The sequence below is a fragment of the Dryobates pubescens genome, chromosome 11, assembly GCF_014839835.1.
Source record: "Dryobates pubescens isolate bDryPub1 chromosome 11, bDryPub1.pri, whole genome shotgun sequence".
Lineage (NCBI taxonomy): Eukaryota > Metazoa > Chordata > Aves > Piciformes > Picidae > Dryobates > Dryobates pubescens.
This window is the reverse complement of record NC_071622.1, coordinates 6,288,075-6,315,493: the sequence shown is the minus strand read 5'-3', so window position 1 is coordinate 6,315,493 and position 27,419 is coordinate 6,288,075. Positions and strand designations below refer to the sequence as shown.

Here is a 27,419-nt window from a genome sequence, read left to right as displayed (position 1 = left end):
GGCCAGCACGCTGCGGGCTCAGCTCTCTGTAAGGGTCAGTAACCGAACCGAGACGCGCACTGGTCCCCACAGAGGTCACCCAAACCCCACAAACACAGGCTGAAAGCAAACCCAGAACCACAGCACAAGAGCCTGGGCCCCCTGTTTCATCGTGTTCTGAATTCAGACATGTTTCTCCGAAGACTCGCCACCCCAGAAGGCACAAGAAGCACACAGCCTCCTCAGGTCTGCCTCCAACCGCCCCTCTGGCACCCAACACTCTGCAGGTGTGAGCCACAGCGGAGAGCAGGTCCTGGCAGGTGTCTCTACTACATTCGCGGCTCTTACGCCCTCTACCACCTGCAGCATCACTAAAACCTAAAGCCAGCGTGAGGGCTTTCGCAAGCATGGGGGACGGAGACCAGCAGCAGAGCAGGCACACACCACGATCAGCTACCCTTGGCCAGACAGCAGCCACTGGGCTCAGGGACGATTGGCTTTTGTTAACTTGACAGCACAAGCTCATCCTACAACAGCAGCTGCTACAGCAATTACCGGTCAACTATGCTCTGGACATGCAAATTAAGCAGCACCAATGCACAGCCATGCCCCAGCGCCAGTTCCTGACCAGCTTGGCTCCCTGGCCACAGGCAGAGGACACGGGTGGCTGGAGCAGTACACGCTGTCTCTAAGCTGACAGTTTCACTACTGCTGTGGAAGAGCCTTCTGAAAACAAAGCAAGACTGCAACAAAACAAACCACCAACAGATTCACCTGACGATACAAGCATCCCTTGAACGTGAAGGTCAGTTAAATTCCATACAAATTAAACTTCCAAAAATATTTTGCAAACTCTGGCATACAGCTATGATACAGTATGTACACATCAAATACCAGAATGGTTACATTTTATTGCTCTCTTTTTCTTTTTTTTTTATAAACTTTTCTCTTTTATTTGGTTAAGGAGTTATACAGTAGTGTATAAAAGGGTGTGGGAAGTGGCAAGAAGCAGGTGTTGGCTTCTTGGCCTCTCAAAAAGCCAAGGTTGGTTGGTTTGGTTTTGGAAGTTCTACGATGTCAAAAGTCACATCCAAAGCATTTTCCTATTGGGTTATGGCTGCATTACCCAAACAGGACAGAAGAGCAACAGTGAAAGGAAGCCTAGGCAATGGGTAACAGGGTTCCATTTTGTACCTGTCTTCACCGATTCATACTTCCAGGATACCACCACTGAAAAGCACATCCAGCCTAAAGTTGTAGAAAAGTCAACAATTCTGAACCAAGCTCTGCCTAAGCTGATGTTTCATCAAGGTGGGCAACTTTTCACTGATCAGACAAAAAGCTCCCAACAAGATCAGTGGTATCTGGGAGAAAAATCATCCAACTTGGCCCGGATCTAGCCTGCAAGTGAACTCCTTCTGAAAAAGTCACCATCTACCATCCAGAAAGTTACAAACACACTCAATGTTTAGATCCACCAGAATAAGGAAATCCTCTCTAGTAAGGAAGCCTCACTTACAAAGCACATGGTCAACAGAGAATGACAAATGGGATTGCACACTCCTGTCCTGCTTTTCAGATCCCTCTGTTGGTGGGAGTACAAAAGTTGCAAGTGCCGAGAGGTGATCATGTTCCTATTAGTAAACAGCCCACAGGTCTACTCTCAGCCTACCCCATCCACTCACACTCCTACAGACCAGGAGCTTAACTCAGAACACTTCAGGGTGACCCAGACAATCATGGGTGAAAGGAACTGGCAACACCAGCAGCCCTGTTCAAAAGATCTCCAGTGACTAGTCAGTGACACCACCGGTACATCACCGAGTGCATCCGAGGCAAAAAACCAAATCAGGTGCTGCTCAGCAGGCTGCATTGTAGACTTTTACATTTCAAGCACCTGCTAAAAGTGAGTCAATACTTCATTTTATAGTTAAAAACCAAAACCAAACCCAGAGGGGCTCATCTCACAAAATGCAATATAGCAAAGCTAAAAGAATGCTGAAGTGAAAACCCAAGCACTTGGTAGATAATTGCTCCTGTAGGCTCATGACACAGAAATCCTAACATAGATGGCCATGATTTACCACTCTTGCTTTCCTCTGACTGAGTCTGAATTAATTCCTGGGTGTACTTAGTGAAAGTCAGGAATTTAGCTGAACCTCTTCACCACCCCTTTCAGGCTCAGCCTGTCACTAGCCACAGCTTAGTACCAACACAGCCCCTGACACAATCTTCCCCTTAAATAGGCATAATTCACTGTATCTCAAATATTTACAAGCAGAAGCAGCCCATCTTTACAAGATAGATTTGGGGTTTGTTTTCCCCCCCCCTTCTGCTCTACATAAAGTGCAGCTCTCTAATTTAAGGCAAATTTCAGTGAAATATAAAAAACCATAGTTTTATTTTAGTATGTACACATCTTAAATTAAAAACAAGGACTCCTCTGAAAAGGAAAGAAGCCATGAGAGGAAAATGTTTTCCAAGTTTGGGGCATTTTCTGGATTTTCCCACAGTTCCCAACACTATGCCCTAGTGACATATCCATTGGTAAATCTCTCTCCACTAAATGCAAATGAAAATAAAACCCAGAGGTGGCCACATGTGTGCACAGCAGTTTAGCTCCAAAGATCAGTAACACACTGGGAAAGTGCAGACTTAAGTTTTTCATGCCCCACAGTTTTCCTTCAGCTACAGCAGCATCCATCCATCTCACACTCCTAGATATGTATCCTAGACACCTAAAGCTAATCTCAGTTCTTGCAGTGAGTACTTCTCATCTCCATCTGTGTCAAATTCCTTCAAGCTCTGTGACTCTGGGGCTGCAGAGCCAAGCAGCTGTTGAAGATCCTCATAGGATAGTTTTCCATCAGCATCTTCAGCTGCTCTTTCAAACAAACTCTGAAGATCTGCAAAGAGAACAAGGATTGAAAAGGAGGTCCTTTGAGAACACAGGAGCAGCCTATAAGCTGCTCTTCCAGTTTTACTGCACTGTGTCTCACTACCTAGCAAAGCATCCCCCCCAAGTGTGCAATTTGTCACAAGCCATCAACAACCTTTTGGGAATAAAAGCAGCACCAACATTTCTGGGTTAAATTACAAAAAAGAGTAATCTCTTGTTTCTGGCCACAACTAATGGCCTGTTCTACAACCACTAACTGCATACAGCTGTAGTTATCCTCCAGAAAAGCAAACTCTGAATGGAGCACAGATGACATGAAGGGCTAATCACTTCCTGCTGCAAGAGTGTTGCCCTTCTGTAGCTGAAGAGATTGAACAGCAGGATCCAGAAACACACACTCATGTGACAAGGCTGTGTTCTCTTAAAAAACCAAAACAAACAGCAAACAAGCACAAACCCAAACAAGAAAACAAAACACAGGAGAAAAGGGATAAAAATAAAACCCAAACATACACACACCTGCTTCATAGTCCTTCAGCACCCTAATTCTGCCCTTCACTTCCCTTACAGTCTCTGGGATATAATATTTGCTGAGTGAGGAACTGGCTGGAGAATGGTGGTGAATGGTGCCACATCCAGCTGGCAGCCAGGCACTAGTGGTGTCCCACTGGAATCAGTGCTGGGCCCCACCCTGTTCAGTATCTTTATTGATGATCTGGATGAGGGGATTGAGTCAGTCATCAGCAAATTTGCAGATGACACCAAGTTGGGGGCAGGTGTTGATCTTTTAGAGGGTAGAAGGGCTCTCCAGAGGGACCTTGACAGAGGGGCAGAGTCCAACATGATGACATTCAACAAGTCCAAGTGCCGGGTGCTGCGCTTTAGCCACAACAACCCCATGCAGAGCTACAGGCTGGGGTTGGAGCAGCTAGAGGAGCCAGGCAGAAAGGGACTTGGGGGTACTGACAGCTGGCTGAACATGAGCCAGCAGTGTGCCCAGGTGGCCAATGGCATCCTGGCCTGTATCAGGAATAGTGTGGCCAGCAGGAGCAGGGAGGTCATTGTACTCAGCATTGGTTAGGCCACACCTTGAGTCCTGTGTCCAGTTCTGGGGCCCTCAGGTTAGGAAAGATGTTGAGACACTTGAATGTGTCCAGAGAAGGGCAACAAGGCTGGGGAGGGCTTGGGAGCACAGCCCTGTGAGGAGAGGCTGAGGGAGCTGGGGTTGTTTAGCCTGGAGAAGAGGAGGCTCAGGGGAGACCTTATTGCTGTCTACAGCTACCTGAAGGGAGGTTGCAGCCAGGAGGGGGTTGGTCTCTTCTCCCAGGCAACCAGCACCAGAACAAGAGGACACAGTCTCAAGCTGTGCCAGGGGAAGATTAAGCTGGAGATGAGGAGAAAGTTCTTCACAGAGAGAGTTGTTAGCCATTGGAATGTGCTGCCCAGGGAGGTGGTGGAGTCACCATCCCTGGAGGTGTTCAAGAGGGGACTGGTCATGGCACTTGGTGCCATGGTTTGGTAGTCATGAGGTGTTGGGTGACAGCTTGGCCTTGATGATCTTTGAGGCCCTTTTCCAACCTTATTGATTCTATGCTATGATATTTCAGCACTCAAAAAACTTACAGTTGATTTACAATGCATACTCCTGTTTCCATACCAGTTTCTTTTCTATCACATGGTAGCTATTCCCTCCTTTTAGGTGTTTGGGGGAGGGAGGGGGTTGGTGGTTGGGTTGGGTTGCCTTTTGTTATTCTTTGTCTCTCTTTGGGTTTTTTGTTTGCTTGCTTTTAATTGCAGCTCCCCCTCTTTTTCAGAACACCCAGAAACAGCAGCATAACTGATTAGACTTCTTAGCATTGACATGAACTAGTCAGAAAAAGACAAGGTCAGCCCAGAAAGGACATACCTTTGATGCTGGAAATTCCTGGTAAGGACAGATGTCTCTGCTGTCTGTCACTCTCTATGCTGCCATCAGCTGACCTTGATGTCACTCTTAAAAGGTCTGTGGGCTTTGCTGTAGCATTCAGACTACTTTCAACTGTTACAAAACAATTTCTCTTAGTCCTAGTAATTACAATTAGCAAAACCAACCCAAAACCAATTTCAACCCCCCCTACATTTATGTTATTCTTTTTTTTCTTGCATCATAGATGCCATAGGAGACAAGAATGCTGCAAAAATCATTTCAGTGTTGTCCCCTCTTATCAATAACTGCAAGGACAGAAGGAAGGAAACTTTTGTCTCCTTTGTTTTTTTTAACCAGTCATTCAGCTTTAATCTTGCATGCTGTACTAAGGTGCATTTGAAAGCCCCACATAAAGGCTACCTTGGAAGTGCTTTCTACTTCCTGGTCCTGAAAGTGCTGAGCAAGCCTTTAGTAAGCTAATTACACCTGCCCACCAGGCCTGCTTTTTCCTCTGACAAGTTTACCTCCCTCAACAGCAATGTCTACACTTCCAAGTTGCTGCTCAGCACATTAACAGCAAGCTCAGTTCTACTGAAATTAAGCATTTCAAATCTTCTCCTCAGCACTAACTGAATACATAGAGCAGAAGTGCAGAACTGAGACAAGTCACCAGAAATGCAGAGCCTTCCTCTATATGATTCTTGGGTTTTGAAGACAAAGATTAGAATAGATGTTCCAGGGTATAAATAATTACAGGTTTCTCCTGTATGCTTCATAGGCATATAATAGGGAATGGATTAAAGCTTGAGGAGGATAGATTTAGACTGGGCATTATGAGGAAATTCTTTACAGACACTGGAACAGGTTGCTCATGGATGCCCCCTCCCTGGAGGTGTTCAAGGCCAGGCTGGATGAGGCCTTAAGCAACCTGGTCTAGTGGAAGGTGTCCCTGCCCATGGCAACAGGGTTGGAACTAGATGATCATTAAGGTCCCTTCCAACCACACAACCAAAATCATTCTGTGAATCCATGAAACACAAGCTGGTGATACATGTGACTCTCCCCCTCTACTCTGCTCTGGTGAGACCCCACCTGGAGTACTGTGTCCAGTTCTGGAGCCCTTATCACAGGAAGGATCTGGAGGTGCTGGAAGATGTCCAGAGAAGGGCCACAAGGATGAGCAGAGGGCTGGAGCACCTCTCCTATGAGGACAGACTGAGGGAGCTGGGGCTGTTCAGTCTGGAGAAGGCCCTGAGGAGACCTAACTGTGGCCTTCCAGTATCTGAAGGGAGCCTACAAGAAAACTGGGGAGGGACTTTTGAGGGTGTCAAGGAGTGACAGGACTAGGGGGAATGGTAAAAAAATAGAAATGGATAGATTCAGATTGGATGTTAGGAAGAAGTTCTTCCCCATGAGGGTGGTGAGACGCAGGAACAGGTTGCCCAGGGAGGTGGTGGAAGCCTCATCCCTGGAGGTTTTTAAGGCCAGGCTGGATGTGGCTCTGAGCAACCTGATCTAGTGTGAGGTGTCCCTGCCCATGGCAGGGGGGTTGGAACTAGATGATCCTTGAGGTCCCTTCCAACCCAAAGACTTCTATGATTCTATGTGAATCCTGCTACACACATGGAAAGCTGCCTTCAAACTCTTGTAGCCAGGTTCAGAGCCACCAGTTTCCTACCACTTTAACTGAAGTAATTTTCACCACAATCATGGAGGAACAGTCCACATTTCCCACCTGCAGGAGTGACCCTTCGAGTTACACAGGGAACCTTCAGGTTGATGGACTACTATTATACAGCATTCTTACCATTCTTTGATGTCTCAGTGGGTCTGTCATTTACTGGCTTGCCTGGGAGAGCACTCATCATCTGAAGCTTCTCTCTTAGTTTTGATACCTGAGAATCTCTAGTTTCTGTTTCCTGCAGAGGTAGGAAAAAAAAAACAAACACCACCCAAATTCTTCAAAAGCACCCCTTCAAGAGATGGAGGAATCAGGAAAAAGTAGCCATTTAAAATACCAAAGTACAGATGTTGGTCAGTTAGAGGGCAGAAGGGCTCTGCAGAGGGACCTCGACCGACTGGGCAGAGTCCAACAGGATGGCATTCAACAAGTCCAAGTGCTGGGTGCTGCACTTTGGCCACAGCAACCCCATGCAGAGCTACAGGCTGGGGTCAGAGTGGCTGGAGAGCAGCCAGGCAGAAAAGGACCTGGGGGTACTGGTTTATAGTAGGCTGAACATGAACCAGCAGTGTGCCCAGGTGGCCAAGAAGGCCAATGGCATCCTGGCCTGCATCAGGAATAGTGTGGCCAGCAGGAGCAGGGAGGTCATTCTGCCCCTGTACTCAGTACTGGTTAGGCCACACCTTGAGTCCTGTGTCCAGTTCTGGACCCCTCAGTTTAGGAAAGATGTTGAGTTGCTGGAAGGTGTCCAGAGAAGGGCAACAAAGCTGGGGAGGGGTTTGGAGCACAGCCCTGTGAGGAGAGGCTGAGGGAGCTGGGGTTGCTTAGCCTGGAGAAGAGGAGGCTCAGGGGAGACCTCCTTGCTATCTACAACTACCTGAAGGGAGGTTGTAGCCAGGTGGGGGTTGGTCTCTTGTCCCAAGCAATCAGCATCAGAACAAGAGGACACAGTCTCCAGCTGTGGCAGGGGAAGTTTAGGCTGGAGGTGACTGAAAGAGTTGTTAGCCATTGGAATGTGCTGCCCAGGGAGGTGGTGGAGTCACCATCCCTGTTGCCATGGTCTAGTCATGAGGTCTGTGGTGACAGGTTGGACTCGATGATCCTTGAGGTCTCTTCCAACCTTACTGATACTGTGATACTTTTGTGTGACCTGGGAGAACTCCAGGCTGATCAAAGGTTTAAAATGTTAAGACTTGAAAATTTAAAACAACCCCCCCCAAACATATAAATAAAACCCCTCAAAACAATCTATGGAAAGGCCTAAGGAATAAATTTGCATGGTCTGTAAGACAAGCAGCACATCAGCACCTCAACCTGCCAAGGAAGGAACTGTTTTGCAGACACTGATTTCCTTAATCCAAACAAGCAGGATGCTGGAAAACTCATAACATAAAACCAGTCAAACATACCTGGAGCAAACAGGAACACATTAATTGAATTGCATCATTGTTTCAAATGTTTGCCTGCAGTACAGTCAACTACCTTAGTGCAGGAGCCACTGTATCTCTGTCCAAGTCAATCCAGCACATTTTTAATGAGGAGGAAATTCTGTTAGCTCCAAAATGTATGCAAGAATTAGTTTCTTATCTGGTTAGCTCAGTTAATTCAAGGTCAACTCCGTCCAGCACAGCTGTTGCTCAGAGAGACTGAAACAGACAGACTGAAAAAGACAGAACTGAACTGACTAAGATTCAAACTGAACTAAAGCTAACATTTAAGGTTGCATTCTACCAAGGAAATTAGTTTAGACTTCTCTTTGTTTTCATTCTTCCACCAAAAACATTCAGCCAGAGTGTTCCAGCAACTGTCCCTTCCTTAGAGGCACAGCCTAAAACTGTCACAGCTCCTTTGCTCCTTTTCTGAGTAGGTTCCAGGTGCTAGGTTGAATTCACATCAATCCAAGCCCAGAACTGACAGCGTGGCCACTTCATTCCCCTGCCTGCTTTCCAGGAGAAGAACACTAATCTCAGCAGCACTGCCTCCTATCTTCAGCCCACAACTGGCCATTCAGTGTTAAAATCACTCACAGCTGTTCATCAACTCATTACCAAGAGGCAGCTCTCATCAATTCCCTTGACTGGAATAGAATTAACCAGGTTGGAAGAGACCTTTGAGATCCAGCAGTGCAGAGTTCCTCTAAATCAGCCCAAGTTTCCCACCTGAATAAAAGCCATAACACATCTGTGGTATGAATCCACAACAGTTGGGCTAGCTTTGCTGAGAGCATGCCAATGGCTGCTCAAATGACCTGGCTGACACAGTTCCCTTTGGCCCCAGCAGACAATGTTCTGCATTTCTTCAGATTCTTTCAGCTCCACCACAAAGGATGTTGCTGCAGCTCTGTTATGTTATCCCACATGTAGTCAGAATGGCAAGACTAAACTTTTCTTCCATCCTGATTTGACTTCCTGTCCCCTAAATGGGAATGGATAAACTGTTGTTCTGCTCTGGACTTTTAAAAGGGGGGAAAAAATTCAATCCATCAGATTAGCCTGCTTGCAGACCTCTCCTCAATTAAGTCTCAATTCCAACATGGTTATACAGACAATTCCATGCTCCAGCACACCACTACTATTTGTGTTTCCTTTACCTCCAGTTCTTCATTTGGATTAGTTTCATTATCCAGTTGATCTTCATGTCCCTGTTTTGCAGAGGGAGGTAGATCATTCCCCTACAGGGAAAGAAAAATGAGGGAGAACCAAGTTTATTCATGTGCTTATTATCTTCTGCAATAGCTTCTTTCCTTCACATTTGGCAGGCATGGAGCAGGGGTGGAGGGAAAGAAATGGGAAGAAATGCAAACTAGAATCACAGTATCACTAAGGTTGGAAGAGACCTCGAGGATCATCGAGTCCAACCTGTCACCACAGACCTCATGACTAGACCATGGCACCAAGTGCCACGTCCAGTCTCCTCTTGAACACCTAAATAAACATGGAGACAGGGACTGACATGATTTACCACAGCAGCATCAACATGATCCTTATTGCTAAACACACAGAAGCTGTTCTCACAGACCTGCCCCAGTATGACATACAGAAAGCACTGGAAAGATTTACAAACATATTTAGCCTTTCCCCACCACCACCACCTTTGCCTTTGTGCTTTTTAACATGTAAAGTACTGCTGAACAATCCAGAGGCCCACCAAACTCCTCAGTGGTCTGAACAGACCCATGCCAGAAGGCCTTACTAAAACACAGTTCTGAATCCTATCCCATCTCATTAAGCAGTAACTCAAGTCTTAACTATCAGTGTTTTGTAGATGCTGCAGGGAGGAAATGAGTACATCAGAGAGACTCTTAACACTGGTCATCTCTTCAGGAAGATGGAACAAATTCCAGCCTTTGAAAATGTAACTGTTTCATGTTTAGAATAGAATTAACCAGGTTGGAAAAGACCTCAGAGATCATTGAGTCCAACCTATCACCCAACACCATCTAATAATCAACTAAACAATGGTACAAAGTGCCTCATCCAGTCTCCTCTTAAACACTTCCAGTGATGGTGGCTCCACCACCTCCCTGGGCAGCACATTCCAATGGCAAATCACTCTTTCTGGGAAGAACTTCTTCCTAACATCCAGGCTAAACCTCCCCTGGCACAGCTTGAGACTGTGTCCTCTTGTTCTGGTGCTGCTTGCCTGGGAGAAGAGACCAACCCCCACCTGGCTGCAACCTTCCTTCAGGGAGTTGTAGACAGCAAGGTGGTCTCCCCTGAGCCTCCTCCTCTCCAGGCTAAACAACCCCAGCTCCCTCAGCCTCTCCTCACAGGACTGTGCTCCAAACCCCTCCCCAGCTTTGTTGCCCTTCTCTGGACACATTCCAGCAACTCAACATCTTTCCTAAACTGAGAAGCCCAGAACTGGACACAGGACTCAAGGTGTGGCTTAACCAGTGCTGAGTACAGGGGCACAATGACCTCCCTGCTCCTGCTAGCCACACTATTCCTGATACAGGCCACCTGGGCACACTGCTGGCTCATGTTCAGCCTACTATCAACCAGTACCCCCAGGTCCCTTTCTGCCTGGCTGCTCTCCAGCCACTCTGCCTCCAGCCTGTAGCTCTGCATGGCGTTGTTGTGGCCAGTGTGCAGAACCCAGCACCTGGATGTGTTCAATCTCATGCCCTTGGACTCTGACCATCTGTCCAGCCTGGCAAGGTCCCTCTGCAGAGCTCTCTTACCCTCTAACAGATCAACTCCTGCCCTGAGCTTGCTGTCATCTGCAAATTTACTGCTGACAAACTCAACCCCCTCATCCAGATCATCAATAAAGATATTGAACAGGATGGGGCCCAGCACTGATCCCTGGGGCACACCACTGGTGCCTGGCTGCCAGCTGGCTGTGGCACCATTCCCCACCACTCTCTGGGCTCAGCCTTCCAGCCAGTTCCTAACCCAGCTCAGAGAGCTGCTGTCCAAGCCAGGGGCTGACAGTTTCATCCTGACATTTCCTACAGTTAGGGTTGAAAAGCTCTACCTGTGGTGTATACAAAATATTGAAACTACTAGCCTGAGGAGGCATCCTTGGTCAAAAAAAATAGACTTACCTCACTGCTAGACAAGTTCTCTCTTTTCTCCAGGTAACTGCCAGCAAGGGGAGAGTTTTCTAACCGTGTAACCCGCCGGCTAAGGTTGCCAAGGGCTGAATCCACATTTAGAAGCCTGATGTCATTCAACCTGTGGTACCCCACTGCAGTGTTATTTAGCTCTTCCAAAGCTGCTTGCAGTGACTGGTTGTCCTGAAATACAAAACCAGCTCGTGTCAGTTCACTTAACTTCCGCAGCACTCCTGCTATGAACAGCACAGCGACTCAGCCAGCTGAACTGGGCAGACTTCAGGCCTGGCTCTCCACTGAAACCACTGACAACATTCAGCTGGAAGCTTCCAGAAAGGTTACTTTAGCTTTCAAAGTTTGAAACAAATTATTCCTCAGGGCTAACCTCTTTGCTGCTAAGGTAAGCACTTCAGCTGTGCCAGCGAGCACAGAAAGCCTATTCATCTCATTTCCCAGGGCAAGCTTAGTAACCACACCGATTCTTTTGACCAAGAAAACAGCTACTAGTCCTGTTTATGCACAAGAGTCAGTTTTTTCACAAGGATACTGACCATCTCAAATGCAAATAAATGCAGTCACAGAATCAATAAGGTTGGAAGAGACCTCAAAGATCATCGAGTCCAACCTGTCACCCAACACCTCATGACTACTAAACCACGGCACCAAGTGCCACATCCAGTCCCCTCTTGAACACCTCCAGGGATGGGGACTCCACCACCTCCCTGGGCAGCACATTCCAACGGCTAACAATTCTCTCAGTGAAGAGCTTTGTCCTCACCTCCAGCCTAAACTTCCCCTGGTGTAGCTGGAGACTGTGTCCTCTTGTTCTGGTGCTGGTTACCTGGGAGGAGACCAACCCCTACCTGGCTACAACCACCCTTCAGGTAGGTGTAGACAGCAATAAGGTCACCCCTCAGCCTCCTCTTCTCCAGGCTAAGCAACCCCAACTCCCTCAGCGTCTCCTCACAGGGCTGTGCTCAAGGCCTCTCCCCAGCCTCATTGCCCTTCTCTGGACATGTTCAAGAGTCTCAAAGCCCTTCTTAAACTGAGGGGCCCAGAACTGGACACAGGACTCAAGGTGTGGCCTAACCAGTGCTGAGTACTCCATTCTAACCCTTCAGCTGAACACGTCCACTCCATCTCTTATTTTTCTGGTTGTTGAATCCCTGCTTTCCACACCTCAAATACACTGAGGGTGACTCAATACTTGCCACTCCCAAATTTGCTCAGCCAGGCAAGTACCTGCTGTAAAATCCACTTCATAAATAATCTATAGCTCCTTTCCATTTACATGAACAAAGTACACCCAGAATTTGCCAGATGTTCATTTCAGTCTTTTTACTCTTCATACAATCAATAAGGTTGGAAAAGGCCTCAGAGATCATCAATTCCAACTTACCACCCAACACCTCATGACTAACTAAACCATGGCTTCAAGTACCACATTCAATCCTGCTTTGAATACCTCCACAGATGGGAACTCCACCACCTCCCTGGGCAGCACATTCCAATGGCCAATCTCTCTTTCTGGGAAGAACTTTCTCCTCACCTCCAGCCTAAAGCTCCTAAGCTGGTGCAGTTTGAGACTGTGTCCTCTTGGTCTGGTGCTGGTTGCCTGGGAGAAGAGACCAACCCCCACCCGGCTACAACCTCCTTTCAAGTAGTTGTAGAGAGCAACAAGGTCTCCCCTGAGCCTCCTCTTCTCCAGGCTAAACAACCCCAGCTCCCTCAGCCACTCCTCACAGGGCTGTGCTCATGGCCCCTCCCCAGCCTCGTTGCCCTTCTCTGGACACCTTCAAGAGTCTCAATGTCCTTCCTAAACTGAGGGGCCCAGAACTGGACACAGGACTCAAGGTGTGGCCTAACCAGTGCTGAGTACAGGGGCAGAATGACCTCCCTGCTCCTGCTGGCTACACTATTCCTGATGCAGGCCAGGATGCCATTGGCCTTCTTGGCCACCTGGGCACACTGCTGGCTCATGTTCAGCCTACTACCAACCAGTACCCCCAGGTTCCTTTCTGCCTGGCTGCTCTCCAGTTACTCTGACCCCAGCCTGTAGCTCTGCATGGGGCTGTTGTGGCCAGTGTGTAGAACCCAGCACTTGGATGTGTTCAATCTCATGCCCTTGGACTCTGCCCATCTGTCCAGCCTGGCAAGGTGCCTCTGCAGAGCTCTCCTACCCTCTAACAGATCAACTCCTGCCCCCAGCTTGCTGTCATCTGCAAATTTACTGATGATGGACTCAACCCCCTCATCCAGATCATCAATGAAGATATTGAACAGCATGGGGCCCAGCACTGATCCCTGCTGGCTCCCGTTCAGCCTACTCTTAACCAGTACCCCCAGGTCCCTTTCTTCCTGGCTGCCAGTTAGAAGACAAAACACCCTCAAACTGGGATGCTTTCCTGTTAGCACATACATAGGAACAGCAAAATTATCATCTGTTTTGTTCTGCAGGATGGTATCTGTGCTGTCTGGACAAAAGCCACACTTGTTTGTACACTGCAGTACTGCAACACACACCAACAGCTACCTATCAGTGATATCTGCACCCATATTCATTATGCAAGGGAGAAAAATACCTTGTTGCAATTTTCTGTCTGGTTGGTCTCAGTTCTTGGCACAAGAGTGGAGGGCAGTGAAGGTATCTGTTTTAATTCCTTCTAAGGGCAAAAGCAGAAAATTATGTTAGCAAATGCTTGCAAAAAAAACCCAACCCAAACTAAGCTTCTAATAACTGGCAGGCTGTAGCTAAAGATGTTGTGCTGCAATTAGTCACTCATGTCTGTGGTGCATGCAGAATTTTAACTAAGCTAATACAGTGTTTTCTCTCTCAAACACACAAGGTCCCAATTTGGTTTAATGAAACCCTCCTAATTAGCTCTTTTCCCCTTAATGAAGTGTTATGGTACACATTTCCCTGCTACCACACACACTGCCACAGCTGCAACGTTCCTGTAGCACCCACTAACTGAACCAAGTCTTATCATGGGGCTACTTTAGATCTGTTCTGTATTGTTACTGAGCTGAAAATCTGTAATTATTGCCTCAGTTTGTTAACCCCCAAGGGGGAGGTCAGTAGAAGTCCAGTGAGTACTTCCTGGTAAAACTGGTCAGTAATTTCCCCCTCATGTGCATCCTCAACTGTCTCAACACTTCCACATTCACAATCCTAAGACAGTGCAGAGGAGCCATAAGCAGTAACCTGCACCACACAGAAGCAGAGATGCTCAAAGCTCCAAGTCTGTGTAGCAGGAAGCAAAAATCTGCAGAATAAGAAGTCTAGTAGGACCCAAAGTTCTGGCTGCAGAGAAATACATACTTGGCACTATATAGAATAGAAAAGAATTTACCAGGCTGCAAAAGACCTTCAAGATCATCAGGACCAACCTATCACCCAACACCATCTCATCAACTAAACCATGGCACTAAGTGCCTCATCCAGTCTCCTCCTAAACACCTCCAGTGATGGTGACTCCACCACCTTCCTGGACAGCACATTCCAGTGGCCAATCTCTCTTTCTGGGAAGAACTTTCTCACCTCAAGCCTAAATCTCCCCTGTCACATCTTGAGACTGTGTCCTCTTTTCTTCTGGTGCTGGTTGCCTGGGAGAAGAGACCAACCCCCACCTGGCTACAACCTCCCTTCAGGTAGTAGTAGACAGCAAGAAGGTCTCCCCTGAGCCTCCTCTTCTCCAGGCTAAGCAACCCCAGCCCCCTCAGCCTCTCCTCACAGGGCTGTGCTCCAAAACCCTCCCCAGTTTTGTTGCCCTTCTCTGGACACCTTCCAGCAACTCAACATCTTTCCTAAACTGAGGGGCCCAGAACTGGACACAGGACTCAAGGTGTGGCCTAACCAGTGATGAGTAAAGGGCAGAATGACCTCCCTGCTCCTGCTGGCCACACTGTTCCTGATGCAGACCAGGATGCCATTGGCCTTCTTGGCCACCTGGGCACACTGCTGGCTCATGTTCAGCCAGCTGTTAATCAGCACCCCCAGGTCCCTCTCTGGGAGCTCTCCAGCCACTCTGACCCCAGCCTGTAGCACTGCATGGGGTTGTTGTGGTCAATGTGCAGAACCTGGCACTTAGATGTGTTCAATCTCATGCCCTTGGACTCTGCCCATCTGTCCAACCTGGCAAGGTCCCTCTGCAGAGCTCTCCTACCCTCTAACAGATCAACTCCTGCCCCCAGCTTGCTGTCATCTGCAAATTTCCTGCTGATGGACTCAATCCCCTCATCCAGATCATTAATAAAGATACTGAACAGGATGGGGCCCAGCACTGATCCCTGGGGGTCACCACTAGTGAAGATAGCAGTTGCCACAGGAATGAGAAGATAACCTTATTCTTGAAACTTCAGAAGTATTTCAAAGGCATAAAGCAGAACTCCAAGCAGCTCTTAAACTTGCTCCACATTATGCAGGTCACTCTGAAAATGCAATATTTAAGCAGTACATTTTCTTACCACATCATTCTGGAGTGTTTCTATGGATTTCTTGTACTCTTCAATGGCTGTCTGTATGCTTTCAACATCATGAGACACACTGGTAAGCGTGCTGCCTATGTTTGCTACAGTCTGGAATGAAGAAGATGGCAAAAAAAAACCCCACATAAATCTCAGTCCTCCTCAAACTGCACCTTCCCAAAGAGTCAATCTGCTCAACAATGTTTTGTCAGTGGAACTGTAGGCAGGCTGCACACAAATGTCAAGGATTCAGAACTTCCTCTGCAGACAAAACTGCCAAGTTGTACCCATTGCATCTCCAGGCCAATAACCAAAGCCAGCCTCTGCACAATGAGACCTGAGACACAAGATACCGAACGCAGAATTAACCAGGTTGGAAAGGACCTTTGAGATCATCGAGTCCAACCTATCACCCAACACCTTCTCATCCAGTCTCTTTTTAAACACTTCCAGTGATGGTGACTCCACCACCCCACTGCACAACACATTCCAATGGCCAATCACTCTTTCTGTGAAGAATTTCTTTCTAACATCCAGCCTAAACCTCCCCTGGTGCAGCTTGAGACTGTGTCCTCTTGTTCTGGTGCTGCTTGCCTGAGAGAAAAGACCAACCCCCACCTGGCTACAGCCTCCCTTCAGGTAGCTGTAGAGAGCAAGAAGGTCTCCCCTGAGCCTCCTCTTCTCCAGGCTAAGCAACTCCAGCTCTCTCAGCCTCTCCTCACAGGGCTGTGCTCCAAACCCCTCCCCAGCTTTGTTGCCCTTCTCTGGACACATTCCAGCAACTCAACATCTTTCTAAACTGAGGGGCCCAGAACTGGACACAGGACTCAAGGTGTGGCCTAACCAGTGCTGAGTACAGGGGCACAATGACTTCCCGTTCCCAACCCCGCTGGCCAAGCTAGATAACCCAAATGATGGGCCTGCTGGGCCCACTCCCTAAGCAATACAAATGTTCTGGCATTAACTGAAATAAAAGTCAGATCCTGATATGAAGAGATCTTCCCTTCTCTCCACATGGAGCATTGGTGTTGAACACAGGAGTGCTGACATCACTGACTTTAGGCTGCTTCTTCAGGGCTACCCATCAGACATGACACACATTGTGTAACTAGCCTCCCAAAGGCTGCAGGTTAGATTGCCAAGCAAGTGCTGCCTTTTTTAATATGAAAGAACAGCTCTGAAGCATCAAGAAAGCCCCCATGAATTCTGTTAAGTGCAGTCACAGCACAGCCTTTGCTCCTGACTACTCCTCTCGTCCTTCCCTTGCCTTCACCTGTCTGAACTTCCCGTGTCCTCAGCTCTAACTTTAGAAAGGAACTCCTCTGTAAAGCTGCAATGGTGCTTTAGCAGCTGGCACCACAGCACCTATCAGTCAGGCTGACAGCTGGGATGTCCTCAAAGACTCATGGAAGTTAGAGTAAGAGGGCAGAAAATAGCTCTATGCTTCTCATTCCACTTTTAGAATAGAATAGAATTAACCAGGTTGGAAAAGACCTTTGAGATCATCGAGTCCAACCTATCACCCAACACCATCTCATCAACTAAACCATGGCACCAAGCACCCCATCCAGTCTCTTCCTAAACACCTCCAGTGATGGTGACTCCACCACCTCCCTGGGCAACACATTCCAATGGTCAATCACTCTTTCTATGAAGAACTTCTTCCTAACATCCAGCCTAAACCTGCCCTGGCACAGCTTGAGACTGTGTCCTCTTGTTCTGGTGCTGGCTGCCTGGCAGAAGAGACCAACCCCCATCTGGCCACAACCTCTCTTCAGGTAGTTTTGGACAGTTTAATAGTTTCTTCAATTATTAAAACAAACAGAAGCCATCTAAAAATCCCCTTTTCCCATGATCCTGCTATGCTCAAAAGCTCTGAAGGATCTGGAGGTGCTGGAAGGTGTCCAGAGAAAGGCCATGAGGATGATCAGAGGGCTGGAGCTCCTCTCCTATGAGGACAGACTGAGGAAGTTGGGGCTGTTCAGTCTGGAGAAGAGAAGGCTCTGAGGAGACCTAGTTGTGGCCTTCCAGTATGTGAAGAGGGCTACAAGAAAGCTGGAGAGGAACTTTTTAGGGTGTCAGGTAGTGATAGGACTAGGGGCAAGGAAAGAAAAATAGAAATGGGTAGATTCAGACTGGATGTTAGGAAGAAGTTTTTCTCCATGAGGGTGGTGAGACACTGGCACAGGTTGCCCAGGGAGGTGGTGGAAGCTTCATCCCTGGAGGTTTTTAAGGCCAGGCTGGATGTGGCTCTGAGCAGGCTGATCTAGTGTGAGGTGTCCCTGCCCATGGCAGGGAGGTTGGAACTAGATGATCCTTGAAGTCCCTTCCAACCCTAACAATTCAATGATTCTGAAGGCACTGACATGACCTTCTTGCTACCCAGACTATATCCAAACAAATAGAAATGCTGCTCCAGCTCTTCATTTTGCATGATTAGATGGTGTTGGGCGATAGGTTGGACTCGACGACCTCAAAGGTCTTTTCCAACCTGGTTAATTCTATTCTATTCTATGTCTGAACACAGGTTCAGTAACATCTCTCTGTTCTCCAGGACCTCACAAGACCTTTAGGTTATCCAGGGAGGCTGTGGATGCCTCCTCTCTGTGGGTGTTCAAGGCCAGGTTGGAAGAGGCCTTAAGCAGCCAAGTCTAGTTGAGAGACATTCCTGGCAACGGTGGGGAGGTTGAATTAGGTATCTCTAAGGTCCCTTCCAACCTAATCTATTCTATGATTCCCTGGTTTTACTGTATCAACCTTCCAAAACATAAAGCCAAGCAAGACCACATCCAGAAAGTAGTGGAAACAGATGCCACATCTAACTTAACTTACTTAGACTCAACAGCAGAGACTGGAAAGAACTCCAAAGTTCCCAAGATCTTTGATTTTTGTGATACAGGATGGGGCCTTGCTGCTCAGCAGACTGCTGAAAGCCCTAACACTTTGTCTTAACAGACCAAAGGCAGCAAGGTGACAAGATTTCCCTGTATGTTACATATACACATAAAGAAAGCAGGTGCAGGTTCCAGACTAGGTATTGCCTTCAGACTTCTGCTATGACACAGTAAAAATGCAGCATGCTAACAACAGTAAACTACAAAGAGCTTTGCACTCCTCCCAGAAAAAGAAATCCAAGCATCCTGACCAGCCAAACCACACTAATTGCTTTGCATATGACTGGTGATTATACCTTCATTTTGTAGGGGAGCAAATGAGAAGTGGAAACCCATAAAAGCCACAAAGGCTGGGCTGACACGAGGTGTGAGCCTGCGAGGGGTGCTCCTTGCTAAATAAGCAGAACTGCTGGGGAAGACACAGGGAAGTTTCAACAAGCCATTCTTCTTTGCCAGGCAAACAAGACAGTTCTTTAGTAAAAGACTGCTCAGCCAAAGCATAGAATAAGACACTTTCTTAACACAAGTCACTTCAGATGAGCTCTACTGGGTTGCAGAAACATCTGTCAAGGGACTGTCAGAAACCCATCCCAGTGCAATTCAGATTTTTCCACTCATGTAATGACCACCAAGAAAGCTCCCATGCTAATGTTTTTGGGCCCACTGCTCCCAAGTTAGACTCCTACCAGTCTCAAGAATGTAAGTGGAGGTGCAGAATGATACCCTGCTCAAGGTGAGGAAGTTTTCCAGAAAGCAATCCAAGTTCTTTGCCAATTACAGAAGCTAAACAAACCACCTCTGTGCAAGCACAAGTTGTGTAACTACAGCAGGACTCCTTGCAAGTGTTTTAAATCAGATTAAGATTAGCAATCTGAAGGAAACTAACCAGAAAGGTCAGATCCAAGGTAAAGGAGTGCTAACATAATACAAAGGCATCTCCAGAAAGGGACAAAACAAGACCTTCAAGTCATTCATCTCTCATACACTGTCATAGGATCATACAACACCAACTATATGAAGTCCAGATTCAGAACAAGAGAAGCACCTACTCCTCACATGTAATTCAGGTAACTCCTGCTGGCACCTGCTGTCTCCAAGAGCCCAGCTGCAGCACAGAACACATTTAGCCATAGCCACATTTACAGTACTTGCCTTCTGAAGCTTCTCTACTGTAAGAGGAAGAGAAATCAGATCAGAAGCAGACTTGATGTTGTTTTTGAGATGATTTACTGTTGAGGTCAACAGCAATATCTAAAACCAAAGAAGAGTATTTACAATTAGTCAACATAATCCCAACTCTGGCTTTCTCCAACACCAAGGACTTAACTTCTAACAAAAAACAAACCCATAAGGCAAGACAAAAATTATACATGCACCCAGAAAGGAAGCACACCTCTCTCTGGGTTACAAGTCCAGCTAGGCTGCATTAAAAATATCTGGCCTCTTGCAAGAGAAGCAAGGGCTTTATTACTTAACTGAATGAAAGCAATAGAAGCCCCTTCTTTTCAATAAGGTAGCCTCTGCCCATCTTATAGTCATACACTTGGAGAGAGAGGCTGTTACCCAAGAAAGACTTAAAAAAACCTGTGTAAGCAGCACTTACATGGAAGAAAACAGTCATCCCCTTCTGTATTTAGCAATCAAACTTGCCTGGTAAAACCCAGCAAGGCCATGCAACATCTGCAGGGGAGTGATGGGCAAAGAAGTTGCACCTATCACCCAAACCTCCTGCTAACTGAAGTGAAGCAGTGACAATGTAGAAAGAGCAGGTTAGCCCAGGGTGGTGGTTTTAGGCTGTGCCTTTACAAATTTTCACAGATCTTGACCAGAAAGTAGCAAAATGTTAAGTAAATCACTGTTGGGTGTAAACAGAAAAATTATGATAGCTCTTAACAATCCCATTGGAACAGATAAAGGACTTAAAACAGGTTGTACCAAACAGTCTCTCTCTCTTCTTTTCACTTCTTTGCTCTGGGAGAGATTAACTTGCTTCTGCTTGACCTTGGCTGCGTTGCTTTGGCTAAGTCTAACAAAAGCTCTCTCTGCTCCTTTCTCTTGTCCCTTTTGTGTATGAAGGGGTAAAGGGGGGGAGGGGGCAGAGGAAGAAGCTATTAGCTTCCCCTGGTCTTTGGCCAGGGGAGGTTCTTGTGCTGTTTATTAATTGTAAATACCTGTAAATATTGTAAATCCTGTATTATTTTGTACATATTCATTGCATGGCATTGTAGATTGTAGTTTTGCTTGTAAATGCAGCTTCCATTTGCTTCCAGCTGAGCTGGTCTGGCAAAGTTAACGTTGTGAGGGGGGATTTCCAACCCACCACACTCAAGTTCTGTCAACTGTTTGACCCAGACAGCAAGGAACTCAGAGGGTCTTCAGGATTACCTATTCATTCCAGCTAAGATATTGTCAAAACACCCAAACCAACATACAAACAACTACATGCCAGTCATTAACTACTAACACTATCCCCTTAAAATCAGTCTGTAGCCACCAGTAGTCAAAATGAAGAAAATGAATTTATTCTCACATTTGACTACAAAAGGTAGAGGATAAAACTCACTCCATCTGGTGAAGATAAAAAACAATGTTGTTTTGCAAGCTGAGGAAATAGGCAAAGTACTGCTTTTACATTAGGACAACACTGATCAGCTGGTGTGCAACCTTTACTTCCACAGCTGTGAATACTGGCTGAAAGAATTCCCAGAAGCCTATCCCAACAATACATGGAAAAATACCAGTAACTCAATTTGGATCACCAGAAGAGCTGCTTCAGACTCTAACCATACCCTGCAGTGACTCGAGGGTCTGCAGTAACCATGTGCAAGTATCTTTAGCATCAAGATGAAGATGATAGCAATTTAAAACAAGCACCTAAGTATCTGTGGATAATGCATACTGTCAGATGCCAAAGACAAGCCAAACTTTCAAACATATTTGTGTGCCCCATCAAGCACTTAACCAGTGTGTTGGACTGAAGAAAAAACAATGTGAGCATGCACTTCAGTACCCTTAAAAATGGAACCCAAAGTACCAGCTTCAGGGAAGATTCCCCACACACACCTCTTGACATCACTGCCTGTGAGCAGCTCTGAACATTGTTACCCTCCAAGGCAAGAATTTCAGTTAAGAGCCTTGCTGGAAGCTCTGTTTGAAGCATGAGTTAATGCAGCAGCTGAGGAATGAGCTTTCTGTTAAGTGGCTTAGCTGCAGCCACGTAAACAGGGCTAAGATTTACACCAGCTCAGATTCCAAGTGTGCATTATAATGCAGATTTCATATTCACAAGATACCAGTACTTCACTTGGAGCTACATCAACTTGCACTGATTCAGGTGACTCTCTTCCACACCTATGAAACATTTTCAAATGCTCTCAGGAGTCTGAAATGCCAAATCATAAACATCAGGGTTCTTTGACAGGAATATTAAGAACTGCACAGTCCTCAGGTTCTTCCAGGTTCTGCATTCAGCCTTTCCACCAGCTGCATAATTTCTCCTCTTTGCAATCAGTCTCCAGCCCAACTGGAGATGCTCAAAGCTTCTTTATTTTGCTTACACTCTATTTTAGCTTTCACTTTTTAAAGTTCAGCCTGTGGTCACAGAAGTCCCCAGCTGAAAGCTCAACGCTGCACTTGAAGTCAATTTCTTTGCAAACTCAAATCTGAACGGCCTCATTTTCTGCTTCTCAAAACCAAGCACTGCTCCTTCTCACCTGTTTGTTGATCTCTGTGATATTTATCCAAATCTTACTTAGTCCCAGCTCTCCAGTCTCAATTTGTTCTAGCTGCTTTTGCTTCTGCACCAAATCTTCATTCAGCTTAGGTATTTCTTGGAAGGATGTCTTTTGATTGGATTCCACTGAAGAAATGAAATGATAAATTAAATTTGGGTTGAAAACCAAAACCAAAGCACAAAGCAAACAAACAAACAAATCACAAACAAACAAAACAAAGCAAAAACCACCCAACAAAACTCCAGGTAGACGACACTGAAAAGCAGCAAACAAATTGCAAGCAGCAGCTTCTCCAGTTAGTGAAAGAAGGCAATAACAGTTGCAACATATGGGTTTATTGCCAATTCAGGATTAAATGTTTGCTCCAAATGACAGCTCTTTTTGTGTTTTAAGAGTACTAACATCTGCAGAGAGGACCCAGAGGGACCATACTAAATTTAACACTTTGCAATAGTACTGTTATTCTGGGAAGCCTCAGCAGATCTTTATTTGGTGAGGTTATTTTGCACTACTTCCACAGAGGCACATGAAAGAGTAATGAGACTGGGAGCAAGAGCTGCCAACAGCACCAGGGCAAAGGAAGCACCTGAAATGAACCTCAGTGCCCTTTTCAAGCCTGACAACGAAGTAAATTCCCATGAGATTAACGTGGTAACAGTTGCTCCATGTGACAGAAAGACAGCTGAAAACAGATTACACACCAGCATCTGTTGGTAAACAAATCAGTAAACAAGGTCCTTTGAAATCAAGTCAATTATTACTGCCATTAATACTACAGGGAGAGGAAATGTGCAGCTCAAACCAACACCAGTCAGCCTCAGAAATGCAGCTCTACCAGGTCTGCAGTGACTAAGCTGTTTAGCTGCAAGCGCCATTAGGCAAGCCCAAATCCCTAGGCCTACGAAACAAGCAGAGGTTTGGAGATGACAGCTCTCCAAAACCTGCACCTCCACCCTGGAACTGGAATGCTCCACAACAAACTGCCATAGCTCAGGCCAGACTGCCAAGAGCAGTGGGACCTACGTGGTATGCAGCTGGCAGCTCCCAGAGCAAATTCCCACATGTGACGCATCTGGTCGGATGGGGAAGCCTTCAGGAGTGCTTCATGCTCATGGAGTGCGAATGCCCAAAGAACACAACTGGATTGCCCTTGCATCTTCAAAACCCACTTCACTTTTCTTGAAGCAAGTCCTAGAACTCATTGCTTGGTACAGAGTAATCTGCATTGATCACCCAAGCCCCAAGCATGGCTTTTGGTTAAGAGCGAGCCTGAAAGGTGTATTTTAGCCAAGGTGTATTTCAGTTGTGTGCTTGACGCAAACAGTTTACACTGAATCTGATGTTCCAGAGAGTCTTGTAGGTAAATTATCTCCTGTTCTGCCACTCCCATTGCATACAGTGAAACTCCAGTTAGTTTTTAACAGTGCTAGGAAAGTGAAGCACTGTATGCACTCTTATCACTGCTAACAATTGAAGGAAAACACCACAATGACTTCCCCTTATCCAAACACTCAGCTCGAAAGACGTCTTCATTTGCAAAAAGCACTGATAACCATACTCCATTTGTGCAAAGCATGGCAGAACATCAACAAAGATCACCACAGGAATCTGTTCTCATATGGGGGGGGAAAAAAAGTCTGGCTGAAGAATCAGGAGGAACTTGCTGAAGGACAGACTGATCCCATGCCCTGTATTCTCCCTTCATCCACCTCTCTTGCCGAAGCGCAATGTTACCTCGCAGAACCAGGTTATTCTTACTGTCTGCTTTTGACTTGTTTTTCATGCTGTGCCTCATTATGAGGCTCCCATGCAGCTTCTAGGCATGCTATTACAGTGGCAAGAAAATCTGAGACTCTCTTATCACTAGATGAAGTATCACTTTTCCACCAGAACCATTAAGCAGAAAACAAGCACATCTGTAAAGCCCAGATGGTAAGCCGAAACAGAACAACTGCTTTAACAAAGAGGTCTGTGTTGAACAGGAGGGATGAAACTGAACTGCACCAAAGCCAGCAACTGTTGTCACCATGCAAAGCTTTGACTGTCAGTGCATACTTAAAGCAGACCAGTCCATGAAGAGCAGCAGTGTCAATCACAGCACAGAAACAGTGACTGCAGAGCTGTTGTGTGTGCTCACTGCCACAAAGCAGCACCTGTAACTGAAGCTATCCTCTGTTACCAGTGGCCACAGCAGTTACAGCTAACTTTCAGAGTTCAGTATCACTTAAAAGTCTCTGACTCCCAGCCAGCCAGTAGATTCTACCTTGGCAGACAACTCACCACCCCACAGAAGAGCTACATACCTGAACACCAACAGCAAAGAATATCTGCACACATTTCCTCAGTATCTCTTCCACCACAAGCAAATGAAACCCTCTGCTTACCTCCAGCCCTAAAAGCTTCTTAATTTTTGAGCTGATTTTACTGGCCTTATTTTTAAGGTCATCTTCATGTCTTGGGCACAGAAATTCTAAGACAAGGACCAAAGCTATGGGACAAAGTCAACAGCAGTGCTTTTCAGGCAAGACATAACTATCTAGCTTTCTTGAAGCAACTAAAGACTATCTGAATGCTTAAGCTCCACTCACACAGCTCCTCAGCTTATTCTTGCCTTTTTCAATATATAAGACTCTGAACACTACTGAAGTAAGAGACCAAAACATACCTTGTGTCCAGAGATGAGGTACAGAGAACTGAGAGCATAACCTCACCATCTGTTACATCTCAGCACTACGGAAGTTTTAATACTGAAATGTTACATGGACAAGGGGAAACCTGAGACCTACAAGCAAAATGCTTCACATACTCCCTACCTCCAAGTATTAAATATGATGTAATTCCACACCATATGCAACACAGCATAGAAGTTGAACAAGTCAATACAAGCAAGATAAACATTGAGAGGATATGAAGACATAATACTGAAGCAACATTCAAACTGCAATAACACTGTGGCAAGTATTAGAGGTTTTTGAAAGAGCTCAAGACATGAACACTGTTTTCCATTCACTTTATTTAAGGGATGCATCTAAATCCCCTAGACTGCCTTTACAGGGCTGATCATAACTTTTTCATTCTAAATAGGGGCCTTCTTCAGAACAAGGCACTCCCAAGTCAGCAGCTTTCTAAATGTATGTGCAAGCAACCACAGACACACCTAGTCCAGTGCTCCTGCACCTCAGAAGACACACAGCAGGCATATAACATTTGCCTTAGATTCACCCAGCTTCCAAGAGTTTTTAGCTCAGAGGAGTCCTCATTTCAGGAGCAGTTTGTCTACTCAGTGCTCTCAGACCTTGAATAAGCAGGCAATTAAAGCTCTTCACATTGCCCAAAGCAAACATGAAACAGTGGAGCTACATTTATACTTACTAGTTCGAAACTTTTCCTTTATTACATCGAGATCCTCCTTGAGAGCCACCTGCATCCAGACTAAGCCAACACAGGCCACCACACAGGCAGCCAGAATGACAAATGCACATAAGGGGTAACAGAATTTGCAGCATCGTAGATAATCTCCCCTGGGTAAAACAAGCACACACAAAAAAAACCCCAGATTGTGAACATGTAACAGTACCTAGAAAAGTCTGATTTTAAATGCTGTTCTATCAAAGTGAGGGATGCTGAAGGCACAGCACACGCTTTGGCTGACAAGAGCTAGCAAAAAGCTTGGCCAGGCATAAATGTGGCAATACACTGAGCTCAGAGCTGTTACTCTCTGATCAGTTTATCCTCAGGAGGCACATCTAGCATACTTAAGGGCAGCTGTCAGGTTTTGCTTACTGACATTTCCTGCTCTGCTCACATAAACTTGTTAGGAACATCTGCTGGGTAGCTCAGAAAGCAGGCTTCGAGGAAGGGCATTATCATAACATTAGGACAAATACTTCAGACTATCCTAAACTGCACGAGTCTCAGTTTTTCTGCTGCATGCCCACTTTCAGTACTTCTCAAAGACACGTTAATAATTCTGTTACTTAAAAGTGTATTTACTACCAAAAGCACATCACGTCCACAAGAAAACCAGTACTGTGTCAGCTCGCTGATATAGGACTGTGCCATGCTGAACACACACAGAGACAGGCAGCTGCCCTCGAGCTGCTCCAAGGACTTCAGTTTCGGCAGGTGTAGCAGACAAACCAAAAAGTAAAACGCCACAGGATGGCTCAGATCTGCTTCTGCCGCCAGCCAGGAGACCTGTTGGATCAGGCATAGCGCAACTCCAGCTCTTTCCTGGCAGTTCCCACCGCCCCACTACCGCGAAGCTGGCCCGCTCCAGGCATCGCAGCCCCTCCAGCTCCGTTCCCGAGACTGGCGCTGAGGTGACGGGCTCCCGCGGCGGCCCGAAGCCAGAGCCCAAAGCGGGTAGGACCAGGCAGGGGACTCGGCGGCAGTCTGGGGGAACTCACTTGCCGCAGCGGGTCCGCGCTCCAGCGAACTCGTCTTCCTCCGAGCTGGACTCGGAGTCGGAGGCGGGCGGCTCGGTGCGCAGCAGCCGGTGGCCGGAGCCCTTCTTGGCGGGCTTCTTCCTGCGGCCGTCGGCGGCCAAGCCAATAAGGGCGTTCAGCTCCTTCCGCTTCTTCATCCTCTTGTGGGCCGGCGGCGCGGCCGGCGGCTGGCTCCCGCCTCTCTCCTCTTCCTCTGCCGCCGCCAGCGCGCCCGGGCTTGCCAGCCTGCGGCCCGGCCGCGGCTACAGGCGCTCCGCGGGGCCGCGGCCGCTGCTATCCGGCCGGCCCCGCGGCGGCACGCCCGGCCCCGCTCCCTCCACCCGCCCCGCCCGCGCCATGGCTGCTCCCGGCCCCGCGGCGGCACACCCCCACCACCTGCCAGCAAGACACGCTCCCATTGGGCAGTGCCGGGCCGCCCCGCTCGGGGCTTAAAGGCCCAGGTGCGCCCGCCACGGAGGTCTGTGAACACCCTTGAGAACACGGGTTCGAGTCCTGCTAGCGGCGGGTCAGACGAGTGGTGAAGGTGACAGCCAGAAGCGGCTACCAAGGGGCCAGGGATCTGGCCTGTTAGTGGTGCCTGACTCTACAGTTACCCTCTGTCCCCTCTTGAGAAGCAGGCTCAGCGAGAGCCGTTGCTCCTAGAGATAACGGTGGCAAGGAAGCGATGTCGCCCGGCAGTTGCCCGTCCTCTGCCTGCCGCAGAGCTGCCGCGTTACCCAGGCTCAGGGCTTGCGGGGCACCACACGGCCAGCCCGGTGATGGAGTCATTGCCCTCTCTGCGGAGGAGACGTTGTCCCGGCCGCTTTTAAGATTCGGTGTAAAATGACAGGTCGCTCAGGAAGCCGGCAGCGGG

The 27,419-nt window shown here is 47.2% G+C and overlaps 1 protein-coding gene across 1 annotated transcript; it reads right to left on the bottom strand.

The window, feature by feature from the left end:
- Window positions 1-2,447: 2,447 nt before the first annotated feature.
- On the bottom strand, window positions 2,448-26,919 carry EFCAB14 (EF-hand calcium binding domain 14). Its single transcript, XM_054165598.1, has 11 exons — window positions 26,528-26,919; window positions 25,491-25,639; window positions 22,098-22,243; window positions 19,537-19,635; window positions 15,491-15,601; window positions 13,606-13,686; window positions 11,015-11,206; window positions 9,056-9,136; window positions 6,592-6,703; window positions 4,785-4,916; window positions 2,448-2,885 (listed from the first exon to the last, which is right to left on the bottom strand). Exons 1-11 carry the CDS (start codon window positions 26,701-26,703, stop codon window positions 2,710-2,712), a joined length of 1,455 nt encoding a protein of 484 aa, XP_054021573.1. The 5' UTR covers window positions 26,704-26,919; the 3' UTR covers window positions 2,448-2,709.
- Between the last annotated feature and the right edge of the window lie 500 nt (window positions 26,920-27,419).